At 52.3% G+C, this 14,306-nt stretch overlaps 6 protein-coding genes across 6 annotated transcripts; all 6 read left to right on the top strand.

Annotated features, from left to right (window-relative positions):
- Positions 1–2,311: 2,311 nt before the first annotated feature.
- LAESUDRAFT_760248 (uncharacterized protein) lies at positions 2,312–2,926 on the top strand (the record flags this gene model as incomplete). Its single annotated transcript, XM_040912707.1, has 2 exons — positions 2,312–2,362; positions 2,705–2,926. 2 exons carry the CDS (start codon positions 2,312–2,314, stop codon positions 2,924–2,926), a joined length of 273 nt encoding a protein of 90 aa, XP_040763118.1.
- A 2,588-nt stretch (positions 2,927–5,514) lies between these two features.
- LAESUDRAFT_727018 (uncharacterized protein) lies at positions 5,515–5,808 on the top strand. The gene is made up of 2 exons (XM_040909145.1): positions 5,515–5,703; positions 5,769–5,808. Exons 1-2 carry the CDS (start codon positions 5,538–5,540, stop codon positions 5,771–5,773), a joined length of 171 nt encoding a protein of 56 aa, XP_040763117.1. The 5' UTR covers positions 5,515–5,537; the 3' UTR covers positions 5,774–5,808.
- Positions 5,809–6,513: 705 nt separating this feature from the next.
- Positions 6,514–6,951, top strand: LAESUDRAFT_227570 (uncharacterized protein). Its single transcript, XM_040901649.1, has one exon. It carries the CDS (start codon positions 6,624–6,626, stop codon positions 6,870–6,872), a length of 249 nt encoding a protein of 82 aa, XP_040763116.1. The 5' UTR covers positions 6,514–6,623; the 3' UTR covers positions 6,873–6,951.
- On the top strand, positions 6,859–7,891 carry LAESUDRAFT_227633 (uncharacterized protein). Its single transcript, XM_040901650.1, has one exon. The coding sequence runs from the start codon at positions 7,131–7,133 to the stop codon at positions 7,689–7,691; it is 561 nt and encodes a 186-aa protein (XP_040763115.1). The 5' UTR covers positions 6,859–7,130; the 3' UTR covers positions 7,692–7,891.
- A 1-nt stretch (position 7,892) lies between these two features.
- On the top strand, positions 7,893–8,882 carry LAESUDRAFT_727013 (glutathione-S-transferase). Its single transcript, XM_040909144.1, has 4 exons — positions 7,893–8,021; positions 8,075–8,177; positions 8,232–8,695; positions 8,757–8,882. The coding sequence occupies exons 1-4, from the start codon at positions 7,917–7,919 to the stop codon at positions 8,853–8,855; spliced, it is 771 nt and encodes a 256-aa protein (XP_040763114.1). The 5' UTR covers positions 7,893–7,916; the 3' UTR covers positions 8,856–8,882.
- A 232-nt stretch (positions 8,883–9,114) lies between these two features.
- On the top strand, positions 9,115–14,163 carry LAESUDRAFT_727011 (uncharacterized protein). The gene is made up of 19 exons (XM_040909143.1): positions 9,115–9,335; positions 9,386–9,752; positions 9,802–9,922; positions 9,970–10,200; positions 10,250–10,367; positions 10,421–10,563; positions 10,620–10,893; positions 10,944–11,021; positions 11,080–11,216; positions 11,276–11,421; positions 11,474–11,535; positions 11,596–11,659; positions 11,712–12,052; positions 12,114–12,277; positions 12,332–12,495; positions 12,558–13,018; positions 13,077–13,140; positions 13,193–13,310; positions 13,364–14,163. The coding sequence occupies exons 1-19, from the start codon at positions 9,129–9,131 to the stop codon at positions 13,884–13,886; spliced, it is 3,783 nt and encodes a 1,260-aa protein (XP_040763113.1). The 5' UTR covers positions 9,115–9,128; the 3' UTR covers positions 13,887–14,163.
- Positions 14,164–14,306: the final 143 nt, after the last annotated feature.

The following is a 14,306-nucleotide window of genomic DNA, read 5'->3' as shown; positions in this document are numbered from 1 at the left end:
CAGCTGCTGCTCCGCCCCTTTATATAGTCGCAGACCTATAGTCTGGGGTACTAGTACAAGGGGTCTCCTACAGCTATTCATAGGTAAATGAAATAGACCGAGACAAATACTAACCGCTGCGAGCCAAGTAATTGGCGAGCTAATGTTAGTACAGGTGAAATAGAAACCTGAAACACGAAGGTCTTGTTTGCATGGCCTGAGTGAGTAAATCGTGAAAACGAAAACTGCTAACCCTAGCATATGTCCACAAGACCTATGAACCATAAATAGTAAGTGCCACGTGCAACGTAAACTGTCACGTGACCATGAAGCGCTGAAACCGTAACAAGGTGTCTGATTCGGGTGCTAAATGTACAGGTCTTATATAATGTTCTGGGGACTCTGACGAGCTGCCTACAGATCCCCTTTGAGAAAACCCTTCCGATCCTTCCTTGAAGAGCCTTCTCCCGCCTTCCTTGATGAATTGGATCCATTTGCCCTCAGGCGCCTGAGCCTTGAGAGGATCGCGGCGAGATCTTTGTCTGACTCGGATGCATCAGGCTCGCTTTCCGAGTGGATGCTGCGGTCGCTAATATGCGCAGCTGTCTCCTTACCCTTCCCCTTAGTCTTAGAGGAAGAGCTCTTCTTCTTTGGCTTCTCCTCTTCTTCGGTGTCAGAGCTTCTGCTCTCTGCATCTGGTGAAGTGGAATCAGATACCACCTGTCACGTCTTGGACGACTTGGATTTGTTCCTGGTGTCGTCTTTTTTCTTCCCGTCCTTCTTCTTAGCAGCTGTCTCCTTCTCCTTCTTCTTCTCAATCTGCCTCTTGACATGGTCCAATTTGAAACAATCGGTGCAATATTTGCCGAAACGTTTCGACGATTTGAAGAACGTGGGTTTGTTCTTCTTGCAGTTGGCACAAACCAACTTGTCATCTTGTATGCTTCGCGCCTTGCCCGATTTACTCTTCCCCTTCTTCCCGACTGCGTCAACCTCCATGGCATTCGGGTCCTTGGTTTCGGCCTTGGCGTGGTGTTTATCTCGTTGTAGTGACGTGAATATCCGGAGTGCGAATGTAAGGAACTCGGTCCACTTCTTGGGCCAGTTGTCCTTGGTTGTGTCTGCCAGCATGAGCAGCCACGTTTTCTCCGGAATATGTTTCTTGATCTTTTTGATCAAGTCTTGATCCGAGAAGCCTGTACCGGTTGCCTTTGGATGGAAGTCTTCTGCGAACTTTCGAAAGTCTCGATGATCCTTCTTGACGAAGGCTTCTAACTCCGTTCGCTTCTTGTCATCCTTGTCCAATGATTCGTATGCCGTGCGAAGTTCAGCGACAAACTCCGCCCAAGTTCCTGGTGTCTTGTTGTTTTCGTTTATTTCAGTAATCCAATGCCGCATGTATTCGCGTGCTCCTCCTTTCAGGAGCAAGAGGGTAGACATAATTTTGGACTCGTCTTTGGTATGTCCAGTATATTTCAACCAGAGCATGACTTGTTCGAGCCAATCATCGAGATTGACTCCGTCTTTATTGCCACCATATTTTTCTGGTTGGTCAATTTTTACGCCTTTACCCTTGCGACCAAACGACAGCTCATCGTCGTCGTCCATGTCGTCGACATTGTTACCGCCTTGCCCTGCCTTCCTCCCCTGAGTAGATGCCCATGCGCGCAGTCGATCATGTGATTTCTTTAGGTCTTCTGTCCTTGTTTTGAGATCCTTGACTTCATCGTCAAATGCCACAAACGCTTCGTTAGTGGTCTTGTTTTCCTCAAGTAAAGCTGACGAGGTTTTCTCCAAGTCTGCGATTCGAGACTCGGATTGTTGACAATGTTGATCTAAGAAGACCGTACGATTGTGAAACTCCGTGGTGTTACGTTCCATTGTGTGCGCTTGACGCTGGATAAGATTTTCGTAATGCGCCACCGTTTGTTGACGCATCTTTTCCACCACGTTCGTGATGAGATCGACTACCCAATTCTTCACATTTTCGGGTATATTCACATTCGGAGGCGCCGTGTCGGCGAGGGCTTGACGAATGATAGGATTCGGGGGTTGCAAAACAATATTGAGACGTGCGGGAAGCTCCAGAGATGGAGCACGGGAGAAGCTGGGATCATGTGCAGTGGGGGTCGCCATCTTACAATTCTTCCTCTATTTCACGAAGATGTTCTTCGAACTCAACGATATGTCTATTGGTGATCGTGGCCTGTCGGGCAATTACTCGTCCTGAGCGTTGGTTTTGCAGCAAATAAAGGTCTCGATAGATGACCTTGACGAAGGGTTGCCACAAAAACCTGGTTTTGTCCCTGACTGCAGGCCACTGGTGATTATGATGGATTTCGCAAATACGCTCGACTTCTTCGAGCCAGTCGACGAAGCTATTGTAAGCTTCGGTGAGACAGTCCTCGGGTTCTTCGGTTCTAATAGGGATATAGCAGATATGCACCACGACGTTCCTCCAATCAAATTCTGAATAGAGTTGAAGGGCGTATATGTGATATACGTCGTGGTAATCGATGTGGAACGTGTCCTCGTATGTAGCAAATGCTTCGCCTGCTCTGTCTCGAAGAACACGTGGAATTGAATCCCAAAGATAATCGAAGGTATGACCGATTGGATTGAGTTGCTCAAAGTTATCAAGATTGTTCGAATCGCCAGATGAAGACATATACAAAGTAACTATTCGTATCTACAGCAAAGGTCGCCCTGTGACCTGTATTCCTAGACGATATTTCTGGATAATATCTCTGATTATCCAACGAGCTTCTCCGCCCTGATGCTTCCTCTCCTGGACGTAGTTGCAGAAGTCGCAAACCACGTGTTGGTGAACGAAGGAAAGCTTGAATTCCGCGATGTCAGTGCGGATGGATTCGAGCTTGAGTATGAGATGCTCAAGATCGAAGATGTCGTGGTCGTCAAGCTGACGACGGTATCGTTTGATGAGTAGGATACAAATCTGTCGAAGGGTGCCTTCGACGCGCTGAGTCGAGATGATGGAAATGGCGAGAGGATAAATGAAATGAGACCCTGTAGCGGTCTCGATGTATGTCCCTTGATTGAGATCTGGACCAGATGGTCCTGCAGGTAGTCTCGGTCGCCTGACCGAGGGAGTCTGGATAATAGAAACTGAACTTGTGCCGCGAGGGGTCCGACCTCCCGTAGAAATGTGTCCTGGCCTTGGCAGGGGTCTTATGGGCCGCTGCTCGTAGAACTCTTCTGGAGTTCTCGCTCGAGGACGACGGATGACACCGTCGATGCTGCGCAATGCCTTGGTGTGGCTTACGCTGGTAGAGTCGGCGACTGATGGAACGTCAGGTGAAGATATGACACCGCTAACGTGCGGGTGGACGTGCGAAGACGCAACACTGCGGCGAGTACGCTGGGCAGGCACTCGAGGCAGGTAATGTCAGACTTATTCTTCTATCACAAACTTAGGACGCAGAGCGCCGACTAAGCCTATGACCTTATGATCAAACACTTACTGACTGTTGTCGACGTAAGGATGGACACGAAGATGATCAAGGTAAAGCAGCGCCTTGCAAGTGGGCGCTGGTGACACTATATGAATAGGTGTAGCAGAGATGAGAATAAGTCTGGGGGACTTATGCGTCTCAGAGCTCTGGCTTATATACATGAGCGGAGGGACCCTTGGTACCCTGATACCCCAGAACCGCTAGCTAATGAACATTGTCTGATTGGTTACCACTACCTGTCAGACTACGTGTGTCATGCATGCCGAACCTCCGAACTACTTAGTAAGACCATGAGAATGGTATTGCCTGTAATGGCTACATCTCCGGTGGCGTGTTATCTATCTACCTCGTGTATGTGAACTAATAACTCCTTAAGGACATATCTCCGGTGGCGTGTGGCTCCTTCCTTGGATTCTTCCGAAGTCCGATTGTTGCTTCTAGGTGGGATGATATTACTGTATAAGTTAGGCTTACCTAATACCAGCACTACTTGTCACATGTGTGTATATCACGTGATATGTCACGTGACTAGACCTGAACCTTCGTGACGCTTAGAACTGTCAGTACTTCGCGTACCGGTTCGTTCCTTTCTGGACAGCCTAGCGCTGATGTCAAGTGATGTCTTGGTCACGTGCAGAGGTGAAAACGTGAGAATCTGTGACAGGGTGACTCAGTTCATCAGAAATTGTGCAGAGGCGTGCAAGAGGCATGCATGGATGCCGCAAGCTGCTCATTTTGCAGCCGCCACGGTCATCGATTTTCAGCCCAGGTGAATGCGTAGCACTAATGGTTGGCAGGCAGAGAAGTACGAATTCAAAGATTGCCTCATTGAGATATAGGACACATGGCGAGGGAGGGAGAGACAGCAGAGGAGCGGACGAGTCACGACAGAGGCATTGTGAAAGCAGGCGGTTCCTCGGGATGAATATTGTGTGTGCATGTGAGTTGTTTGGTCAAATATTGACGGAGTGAGAACCCGCTCGCCCTTCTTCTTCACATTCCGATGTAACGAGGACCCGAGACCATGTCCGCCAAGTCTATCAGAAGATCATGATGCATATGCATCAACTTCGACGAGTCGCATCTTCACGGATGCAATCTCACGACCACATCGATCCCAGATCACCTGGACTCTGCATTGTTTGGTTTATGTAGATCTAGTCATGCCTCGTGGTGTCCCTTCGGATGATGAAACTAGGAGATCCAAAGTGTGCATTCCACCAATGCACTGGCCTGTGTGATTTTCGACGGTATGCTGATCACATCACTGCTCTTTAAAATAATGTACACTGCCCTGCTCTATTGAACGCACTGATTGTGGCAGGCTGCAGGATTACTCAGAACCGGCAGCATCAGCTATGCCAATGGAAGCTCACAGAATGACTTCTTGAGAATCTCCGTGTCTGCTTCATGCAAGGCGCCGCCATACTCCATGAGTCATGATGCTCCATTGCGGGCTAGGCATGGAAGTTCATGTAAGCAGAAGGCCTCGTTGACCTGGTAAGTTCCGATTATTCTCATACACTGTTGTGCAATCTCACTGGATTCAAGGCGAAAGGGTACCCTGTATTTCTCCATAATCAGAGTCTTCTGATGTTGAAATGATACAAGATTGTACCACACTGGAACGTAGCGAAATTTTCTGAGCAATATTCTTGTGGACGCCACGATGCAAAGAAATCACACAAAGTTCAAAGGTGAGTCCCAGGGACCCCAGGTCTGTTGATATTTTCAGACACATCCGAACCGCATTACATTCGCAAGACATGTCGATTAGCTGATATCTTAGTAACATCATGAAGCTCATGATGTTCATTTGATATCAAAACTGCATGTTGCGCGAAAGATGGGCTGCGAAGAACGGAGGATGCAATGCATGTCCATATGGCTCTGCACCATCCTTGTGGGCCGAGACTCAACGAAGCACGTTTGGACCTTCTTCGCCGTGCATTCGTATGTTCTGGGTCGTCAGATGAGCCCTCTGGTCCTTCTGTCGCCACTGGGCTCATCATGTCGAAGCACTTACGGGCAATGAGAAGCTTTCCGGTTGCGACGTTATCAAGTCTGGATCCTGCACGGTTCGATATGTGTGACGGATGGATATGTGGCGGCCAGCCGGAGTATACATCCGTGATACATGCAAAGCACGACAGCACCATACATAATTTTCACAGTTTTCACGAGGTCCATCCATTGTCTCCGATATATGGTGTTCAAGTTCCTGGGACACTAGCGTTTCTCTTATGCACAGCTGTCAATCGGTGACCCCATTATTATAGCCAACTTGAGTCAGATGTTTCATGAAACCGGACTTACCGTAAGGGGTGTGGGACGCATAGCAAGATGTTCCCAGTCCGATCATCTTGCGGCCAAATGATGACTCGCTTCAGCCAGGCATGAGTCCCAAAAACTGTCTGCAGAGGGCTAGAATCCCAGCCCGTACCTTCTCCAATATCAGTCCCATCACATACTCATCCTTCTCAGAAGTCCAGACACGGCGAAGTCGGAAAGGCGGTGCTCTGCCCGCCTTACGTGCGAGTCATGGACTCTGGCCTGGGAATGCGGGGGTGGTCCCAACCCAGCGGGCACTTGCGATACCCGGCTCTCGGGATCGGCAGCATCGCGCTCACGAGCTTGAGGTGCGTCGAGCTCGCATCGCCCCACAGTCTACAGAGTGCTGACTCGACAATGTTTCCTGTCGCCAGCAGCATTCGGCGGTAACGCGTACGAAATGCGTCTGTGGATCGATGCGTCAGCTCGGTCTGTACAAGGCTCCGTGAGACCGACATGGACGGTGCGCACTTTTCAGCCCAATGGTGTTGAGATGGTCCCAACGTGCCACACAGCGGCCAATCTGCAGCACGTCTGCGAAGCTGGCACCGGCGCATCGCCCAACGGAGACAACGGCACGCGCATCGCCGTGTGCCCGGGCTCGCGAGAAGCAACCCATTCGGCCCTGTTTGGGTGGAGTGCGTACGGACGTCGTCCTCGCATGACGCGCCCGCCACGCTGGTCACCGTCCTGCTGTCTTGCCAGGTCGGACGTCGCACGCGGAATTCCCGAGCCGCATGTGTAGCGTGAATGACGCGCGCAGGATCGCCTGCTAGCTGAACGTCGAGGTTCCCGACCAGCATATCTCCTTAGTCCACCCCATTCTCCTCGCCTCCCAGTATGCCCGTACACTTCCTCCCAGTCCGTGTTTCACGCCGGGCTGCCAACCCTCGCTTTCTGTGGCTGCATCGGAGACCGCTCGCATGCAGTCCCATCATCCGACGTGCTCGATCCGCGCTGCGCCATCGCTCCCCACTCGCGGATCGCGATCCGTACCTTCCACGTTCATCCAGTCTCGCGCGTCTGACCGTCACACCCGGACCGCCATGCAGTGTATTCAGCGTGTACAGTAGTTCTGTAACACCATAAGAAACCCAAAGGAAACGTAATGCGCCCAGGCCGCGCACATGTAAGCTGCTTCGCCCACCACACGTCGAGAGCGGCCGCCCGCGAGACGAGTCGTAACGCCACACATTCGAAGCTCGACGGAAATGTGCATCTATCGCATGAATGAATTGAGAACTCACTATGGCGTGAGAGCTCTCGGTCTGATGCTCTGTTCACCCCGACCACTCGGGCTTCCTCTGTGCGCGTGATCCATACACCGCAGACAAATCAACCGTCCTGATGCATTCGCGCCGCAGAAGGTCCGCTCTGGGCTATCGCGCACGTCTCGGAATTGAAGCCCGTGTCCGTGCAGGTCGTCTCGTGCGATGTTCGGATCTTCCCTGCATCGCGTCGAGGCGTCGATGCCGCGATGTGTCTGTGAGAGCAGGGTCGGGCTGCCAGCGCGTACCCGTGGTTGTGACCGCCATAGGGGCTGCTGTGTGGTCGCAGGGCGATGGCGGTTGTAAGACGCGGCGTATCGCCATCGAAAACAGGTCGTCGTCCGCGTTCTGGACAGAGGCGGACGGACGCAGGCTGCCCAGACGCAACGCGAGCGCACGCTTCGTTGGTACATCTATAAACGAGATGCACGCGGACTCACCGGCTTCGCATTCGCATGTATGCCACCCAGCCTCTGCGCACCCTCGCTCCTCGTTCCGTGAACGGTTATCGAGATGGAGGCGGCCGAGCTGCGCTGCAGATCTTCGCTGCTCCGAGCGAGAGAGCAGAGCGGTCGGTGAATATGGCGGTTGTAGGACAATGCGAAGGCCGAGGCTGTGGAGGCAGTATGCGATGGTGTGAGCCAGTTGGGACGCTGGGGCAGCCTTGGCAGCGCGCGCGCGTGTGGGCTTTGATCACAGGCCAAGACTCATGTGCATGGCTTTCCGTGTGCAAGTCGGCTTGCACTCTCTTGCACTTCGCTGCTGACACTCAGATGATCACATCGTGATGCATGACGCAAGAAGATTACTCAGGCATGAACTCAACGCTATATAGAGGACATACTCGAACATCGTGCCGTCGAACATGGGTCATCCTGACGAAGACATCTATCCTGTTGCGACAGGTCCCGCCGCCAAAACGGTTGCGGCGCACCAGGACCCACAGGACCTCGTGTTCTGGGCTGGATGGGTATGTTCGTGCATTGAGCTATCACCGTTCTTAGTGCTGAGTGCGTGTGCAAGTTTTGCCCATTCGTACAGCGCGTGTGGATTAGCTTGGAGGAAAAGAATATACCTTACCAATACAAGGAGGTCAATCCATACAAAAAGGAGAAGTACTTTCTCGGTTAGTCAGAATGTTCCTCCGTTTTACCCAACGTTCATGGTGATCATTTCTCAGACATAAACCCCAAGGGCTTGGTCCCTGCCATCGAGTACAAAGGCAGGCCGCTCGCCGAGTCGCTGATTATTTGCGAGTTTCTTGAGGACGCGTACCCCGATCACGCACCTCACCTCCTCCCAGTCGACCCATTCGAGCGTGCCTACGTGCGCCTCTGGATCGATCATGTCTCCAAGAATGTCATTCCTGGCTTTCACCGTCTGGTGCAGGCGCAGGAACCGGACAAGCAGAAGGCCTACCTTGAGGAGTTCAACAAGGCGCTCAGGACGATCGCCGAGAAGGCGAAGGGTCCCTACTTCCTTGGGGAACAGTTCAGCATGATTGACGTTGTGGTGGCGCCGTGGGTCGTTCGTGACTATATCGTAAGGGAGCACCGTGGGTACACAAGAGAAGCAGTCGGCGGTGGGTGGAAGGAATGGGCGGAGAACCTCGAGAAGAGGGATAGTGTAGTGAAGACGTCTAGCGTGAGCATTAATTTTGCCTTCAAGGAATATGGATACTGCTTGTTAACGCTTTCCGTGATAGGATTTAGAACATTACGCACCAATCTATACTCGGTACTTACGCGACGAGGCGCAGAGCGAAGCCGCGAAGGCTATCAGAGCTGGAAGAGCTATTCCGTGATGCAGCACTGTCGTCATGTCGTCAACCTGTACAAATACACAAGCCCTACGTTTATCACTGCAAACATGCATTTCGGATGATAGCACATACCGAAGGGATTCTAGATTGAAGATGTTGACCGATTTCTTGTTATCTCAAGCTTTGTTTCAAGTGATTTCATGATGTTTTTTGCATTGTCAATCTCCGGGCGTGTCACGTGACCTCTGCCACGCGTGTGGCCACAATGTTTGCCACAATTATCGTTTCTGAATCGCGGTATGTTGGATTGACAACATGAACTCATATCCTCCAGAACTTCTTGTACAGCTTGCTCCGAGGATGTTTGTTGGTGGACTGGATCCTCCACAACCTCCCGGCGAGGGCCGCGATCCGTTCGCAGTGCTGTCGTACCGGCTGCGCGAAGCGCTGCTCAACCAACGCAAAGTTGCGATTTGGCAGCCAGAGAGAAACAAGACGTTTCAGGTCGTGATTGTCGACAAGGTGTGCATCTATACTCTTCCCGCATCATGCAGTGACAGAGCCACCAGCAGGACGTGCGCTTTCCGCCGCGCAAACTCGTCCCGCCGGACGACCCGCAATACTCCAGCGCGCATTCGCCGTTGTCTCCGCTTACCCCTACATCTCCACTCTACCCGGACGGGCTCATAGCGCCGATATGGGTCCGCAAGCATACCACGCTCGTCCCGTCCGTATTCGTCATGTTCATGCACATCTTCGAGCCCTCTCAAAATGCGCCGCATTCCCCGCTTGACACTGGAGATGGAGACCACGAGAGAGAGGCAGAGGAGCGGATGAGGGACAACGAGCTGTGCGCGGAGATTGCGCAGAGGAAGAAGTCAACGAGCGAGCGGGGAGTCAAGCTGACGGTGGTGCTGTTGGCGAGTAGACGGATGCTGGGTAAGTAATTCAGGTCCTTTTTGGATCCTATATCATCTGATTAGTGCAGACAACCCGTCGTTGGACGGCCGCTTAACATACATCCGGAGACAGAGCGGGCTTGACCCGCGGGCGGCCCTTTTCGTGCTGAGTCCAGTATCGCAGGCCGAGATCGGCGATTTTGTACGCAGGTGCGACGGTGGATCTGCACTTAGTGCTCATTTCTCAACCCAATCAGCCTGCAGGAGGCTCTGTACGAGCCCGCCCTGGAGTATTACACGAACCACTCGAAGCGCGTGCGCCGAAAGCGCAATCGCCACTCCCAGGCAGGGACGTCGTATGCTGCACCGAGCCTAGCTGGGAGCAAGTCGGCCGCACGGCCGCTCAGGCCGGAGGGCTGGACGGTCAGATACGAGTACAAGATGGCATGCTTTGCGGAGTTTCGTGGAGAGGACGAGGTTGCGCTGAAGTATGTTGCGATTTGTATATTCGATGGCTTTGCTCATCACATTTGGTAGGCACTATCAGGATGCATATTCGACGCTGCTCCTGATGTTCGGGTCGACTGCGATCCTGCCCCCTCGTACCAAGCGTTGGGCAGAGGCAAAGGTGCTGTCCGACTGTATCGACCTCAAAGTATGCCCTGCACGCAGTAACGACAGCCATCATCGAATTCACTGTTCCTCCAGATATGCAAGCTGTATCTGTATAACAATGAGCACGCACTCGCACTCGCACAGCATACTAGCCACATGCGCAAATTTGCAGACTTCTCACGGGGTTGGGGAATAGGCGAGGAGACGTACGAGTTCTGGAGCTGGCTCGCGAGACAGTCAGTCTCGTCTCAGGACTGCCTTAATACCTACGCCTAACGGCAGCCAATTGCAGACATCGCGCCTTCGCGGAACTGCTCGAGCAGGGCACGCGTTCGACGCTCAAAATACCGACCCATTTTTCGACGTCCCCACCCGCCGCAGCCGCTGCAGTGCTCGCAGCACAAGCGCTCGATGCCAACCAGCGGAGCGTGCTCGAGGTGGAGGCAATGCAGGTGCTCGGACTGAACCCTGCGCAGGCGCTGCAGCATCCTGGCTTCTACTACTACATGGCTGCGCGTTGCACGGAGCGCAGACGGGAGCGCTTTCTGGCTGCTCTAGATGCCGAAGTGAGTGTTTGATGAGGATAGGGTGCGTCAGGTCACTCACGATAGGTTAGGCGAAGCAGCAAGTGACAATGACCGCTCCTGGGTTCTCGAATGAGAAGAAGGTGGAGCATCTTGCGGTTATCTTGGAGGTATGTTGATGCACTCCCTTCAACGTTGACTATGAGGCAGTAACACATTGGTCGACAGCTGTATACGAGAGCCTATGAGCTCTTCAAGGCATACAGCCCCGCGACCGTCCAAGGCCAGGGACGGTTGACACTCTGGATTGCATACGGGATCGCACACACGTACTACGAGTCGGGCAAGTTCGACATGGCTGTCCGGTTCGCGATTTCTGACTTCTCTCATTGAGAAGGATGGCTGACGACGGCGCTGAACTCAGTTTCTTCGAGCGGATTGCGAAAACGTATAGACGGGAACAGTGGGATTCTCTGTTGCAGCCACTGCTATCAACGTGGTATTCTTGCGCGCGGAAGATGGGTGATGTGGAGCTGAGTGTGCGATTGCTGATTGAGATGTTGGGACATGGTACGTGCCATATGCTCTTAAGGATCGCTGCTATTGCTCATATCTCTGTCAGATATCAGGACGCAATCGGATGACCCTGATTCCACTCAAGAGGACATGCTAGCCGCGCTAAAGGTAAGTGACAGACGTAGCCCGATACACGACATCCTGCTGACAATTTAGTGCCACTGCCAGAGCAGCGTGCCTTCTACAACGGAGGCGACCTTGGTCGTAGACTCTTCCGACTCACAGCCCATATGTGTGTCTTATCGTACATATCGGTCTGTAGTTCACTGATGCATCCGTTCTAGTGAACTCCTCGATTATCTTCTGGCAACCAGATGCAATAGTGGGCGAGGCTGCCGCATTCCAGATATCGCTCATGGCGAGAGAGAACGTGTCTTTGTCCGCATTGCCCTTCTCATCAGCGACGATACATTTCTCTGCGGATATTCCTCCCATCGTCGTTGAACAGATATCGGCGGATTCTATGGAGAACATCCCTCTGGTCCAAGAAGTCGACTTAGGCCACATAGGCCAGACAGCCGACGATGTTGAAAGCAAGAAAATTCGGGCATCCTTCCGTTGGCGCCCACGCGGCATAGTGGTTTTCGTTGGTACAGTCTCTACTGACATGCCGGCAGTAATTAAGGTGTGTCACGACATTTCTTTGTCTCAGCTTTGGTCATATATTGACAACGCTGTTCTGCCAGGTCATCAAAGTAGTTTTGCGCATCGCAGAAGGGAATTGGCGAATAGATTTGCCCCTACAACCTTCCCACTCTCGTCACCCCGACATTGGATACCCCAATTGGCTGAGTTCGCTAGATCCAGTCAAATTTGTCCCCATACGGAGAGATCACTATACTTCTATGATGTGAGTGTGCAATTATCCTCGAGTTTGTGCAAACGTTATGGACTCTACAATCAGTATACACTACAAGCCACACAGAGTCAGTGTGTCCCTTTCACATCATGCTCCTGCATATGTCGGCGAACAATACCCCATCGCCATCAATGTGACGAACATGGATGAACGAGAAATGGATATGATCGTCGATACCCTCCTTCAACCAACCGATGTTGACGAGCCTGGTGAGCTTTCAATATACCGATCATCGCTGGATCTGACCAATGTCTCATGCCGCTCTTCATAGAGGACTTCATCAGCATTGGAGACGAACGCTCTGCCAGCCTGATCAAAGGCGTTTCGCTTGGTGTGATCGGCCCTGGTGTCAGCACCACAGTCACCCTCTATCTCACGAGTGCAGGCAGCGTTTACGACAGAGTCGTTGATATCTCGGTGCAGTCGCGCGTAACATCGTCCACTGCGGAGCCCACCAGTCCTGCGTCGCCAAAAAGTCTTACAGCGCCGTCGCTTATCGATAGGGACGAGACGTTGTGCACTTTGTCCATTCCACTTACAGAGCCGATAGCGACTGAGCAGCGGGTGGTCTACAAGAGCACGCTTGCACCACGACCAGGCCTAGCGGATCTCCGGACGTATGATCATGATTTCTGGGACGACGGTGATGCAGGGGAAGCGGTTGTAACCACCGTATGGCGTTGCACAGCTCCTTCAGGAATCGTGGTTGAGAGTATCAAGATGGTTAGGCAGGTATGTGCGATTTCTACTCAGCTTATATGTCTTGAGGTCCAGTATCATCGTGTATTAGGACGGTGAGCATGCCAAGGTTGTCGACTGCTCTGTCGAACAGGATTTTGAGGAATACCTGACCGGTACGCCATTCCCTGATTACTCTGCCACAGCATCTCATACAGCGTTATGCAGATTGGCTGCCTGGAGACGAGTTCTGCGACCATTGCCGACTCAGTCTAGCAGCCGGGGACCATGAAATACGGAGTGCGGGAGTGAGAGCTCCCGGGGAGTACGAAATTTCTTGGAGAAGGTAACAAAACCCTCTTCTAATAATCTATGATTGGAAATTGACTTCCTTTTCAGGCTTCTTCCTGAGGGACGCCATGGATCTCTATCGCTCACTCGTTTCCCTTTGCCTGCTTTACATCCACCTTCAGATGAGCTTATCGCGCTAATGGACGTCCCACCGTCTGCGAAGCTCCACGTTCCAATTCAACTCCGTTTAATAATCCGGAATCAGCGTCCAGATCGGGCTGCCAACGTCGTCATCCATCTCGAGGCGGACAGCTCCGACAGCTTCATTGTGGCAGGCTTACGGAGCGGCCGGATACCCATCTTGCTGCCAGGGACAGAGGAAGTTGTAATATGGAACCTGATCCCCGTCGAATGTGGCTTCGTCCAAGTACCACAAATCAAGGTTATGGATCGCAGGAAGAATACGGACGCGGATATGGACGATTCAGGCTTCCATGTCGCCATCGTAGACGTAAGGCATGACGAGAGAGGCGGGCTGGGAGAAACGGAGGACCACGAGCTGGCGGATGCTGCAGGACGCGTTCACATGACACGATATGCGGAACAGCCTATTGTCCTAGTGTTGCCATGACACTGCAGACAGTTTGTAATGCCTTCGACGCCTCGGCAGGACCAGAAAAGAATGGGAGCATGCGGAATGATTCGAGGTCGAATGTAAGACGGTATAAGAACGATACTGAGTGACCGCTTGATGGGCAGAAACTGGGATGAACGCAAAGACAGAGATAGCTGGGAGTGGGCTAGTGAAAGATATTGAACTCTTTAGTCTTATTGCCAGATCCCCTTGTGGTAAATAATCTGGTCCTTGCAGAGAAATTTGTCGTGGGAGCCATGATCGAGTCAACTGGGCTTTCCTCCTCCACCAGCGTACGATCTCAGAGAAGTGCATGAGTGCGAACCAGTTTCTGCGGAGGCCGCATACTCATGGAGTGATCAGACACGAGTCAGAGGTCCACGCCACACCTGCATATCGGCAACTGTGACTGCGGCA

This window comes from Laetiporus sulphureus (assembly GCF_001632365.1).
Source record: "Laetiporus sulphureus 93-53 unplaced genomic scaffold LAESUscaffold_26, whole genome shotgun sequence".
NCBI classification, from domain to species: Eukaryota; Fungi; Basidiomycota; class Agaricomycetes; order Polyporales; family Laetiporaceae; genus Laetiporus; species Laetiporus sulphureus.
Note: the sequence above shows the minus strand (reverse complement) of the source record. Positions and strands in the feature narration are given on the sequence as shown.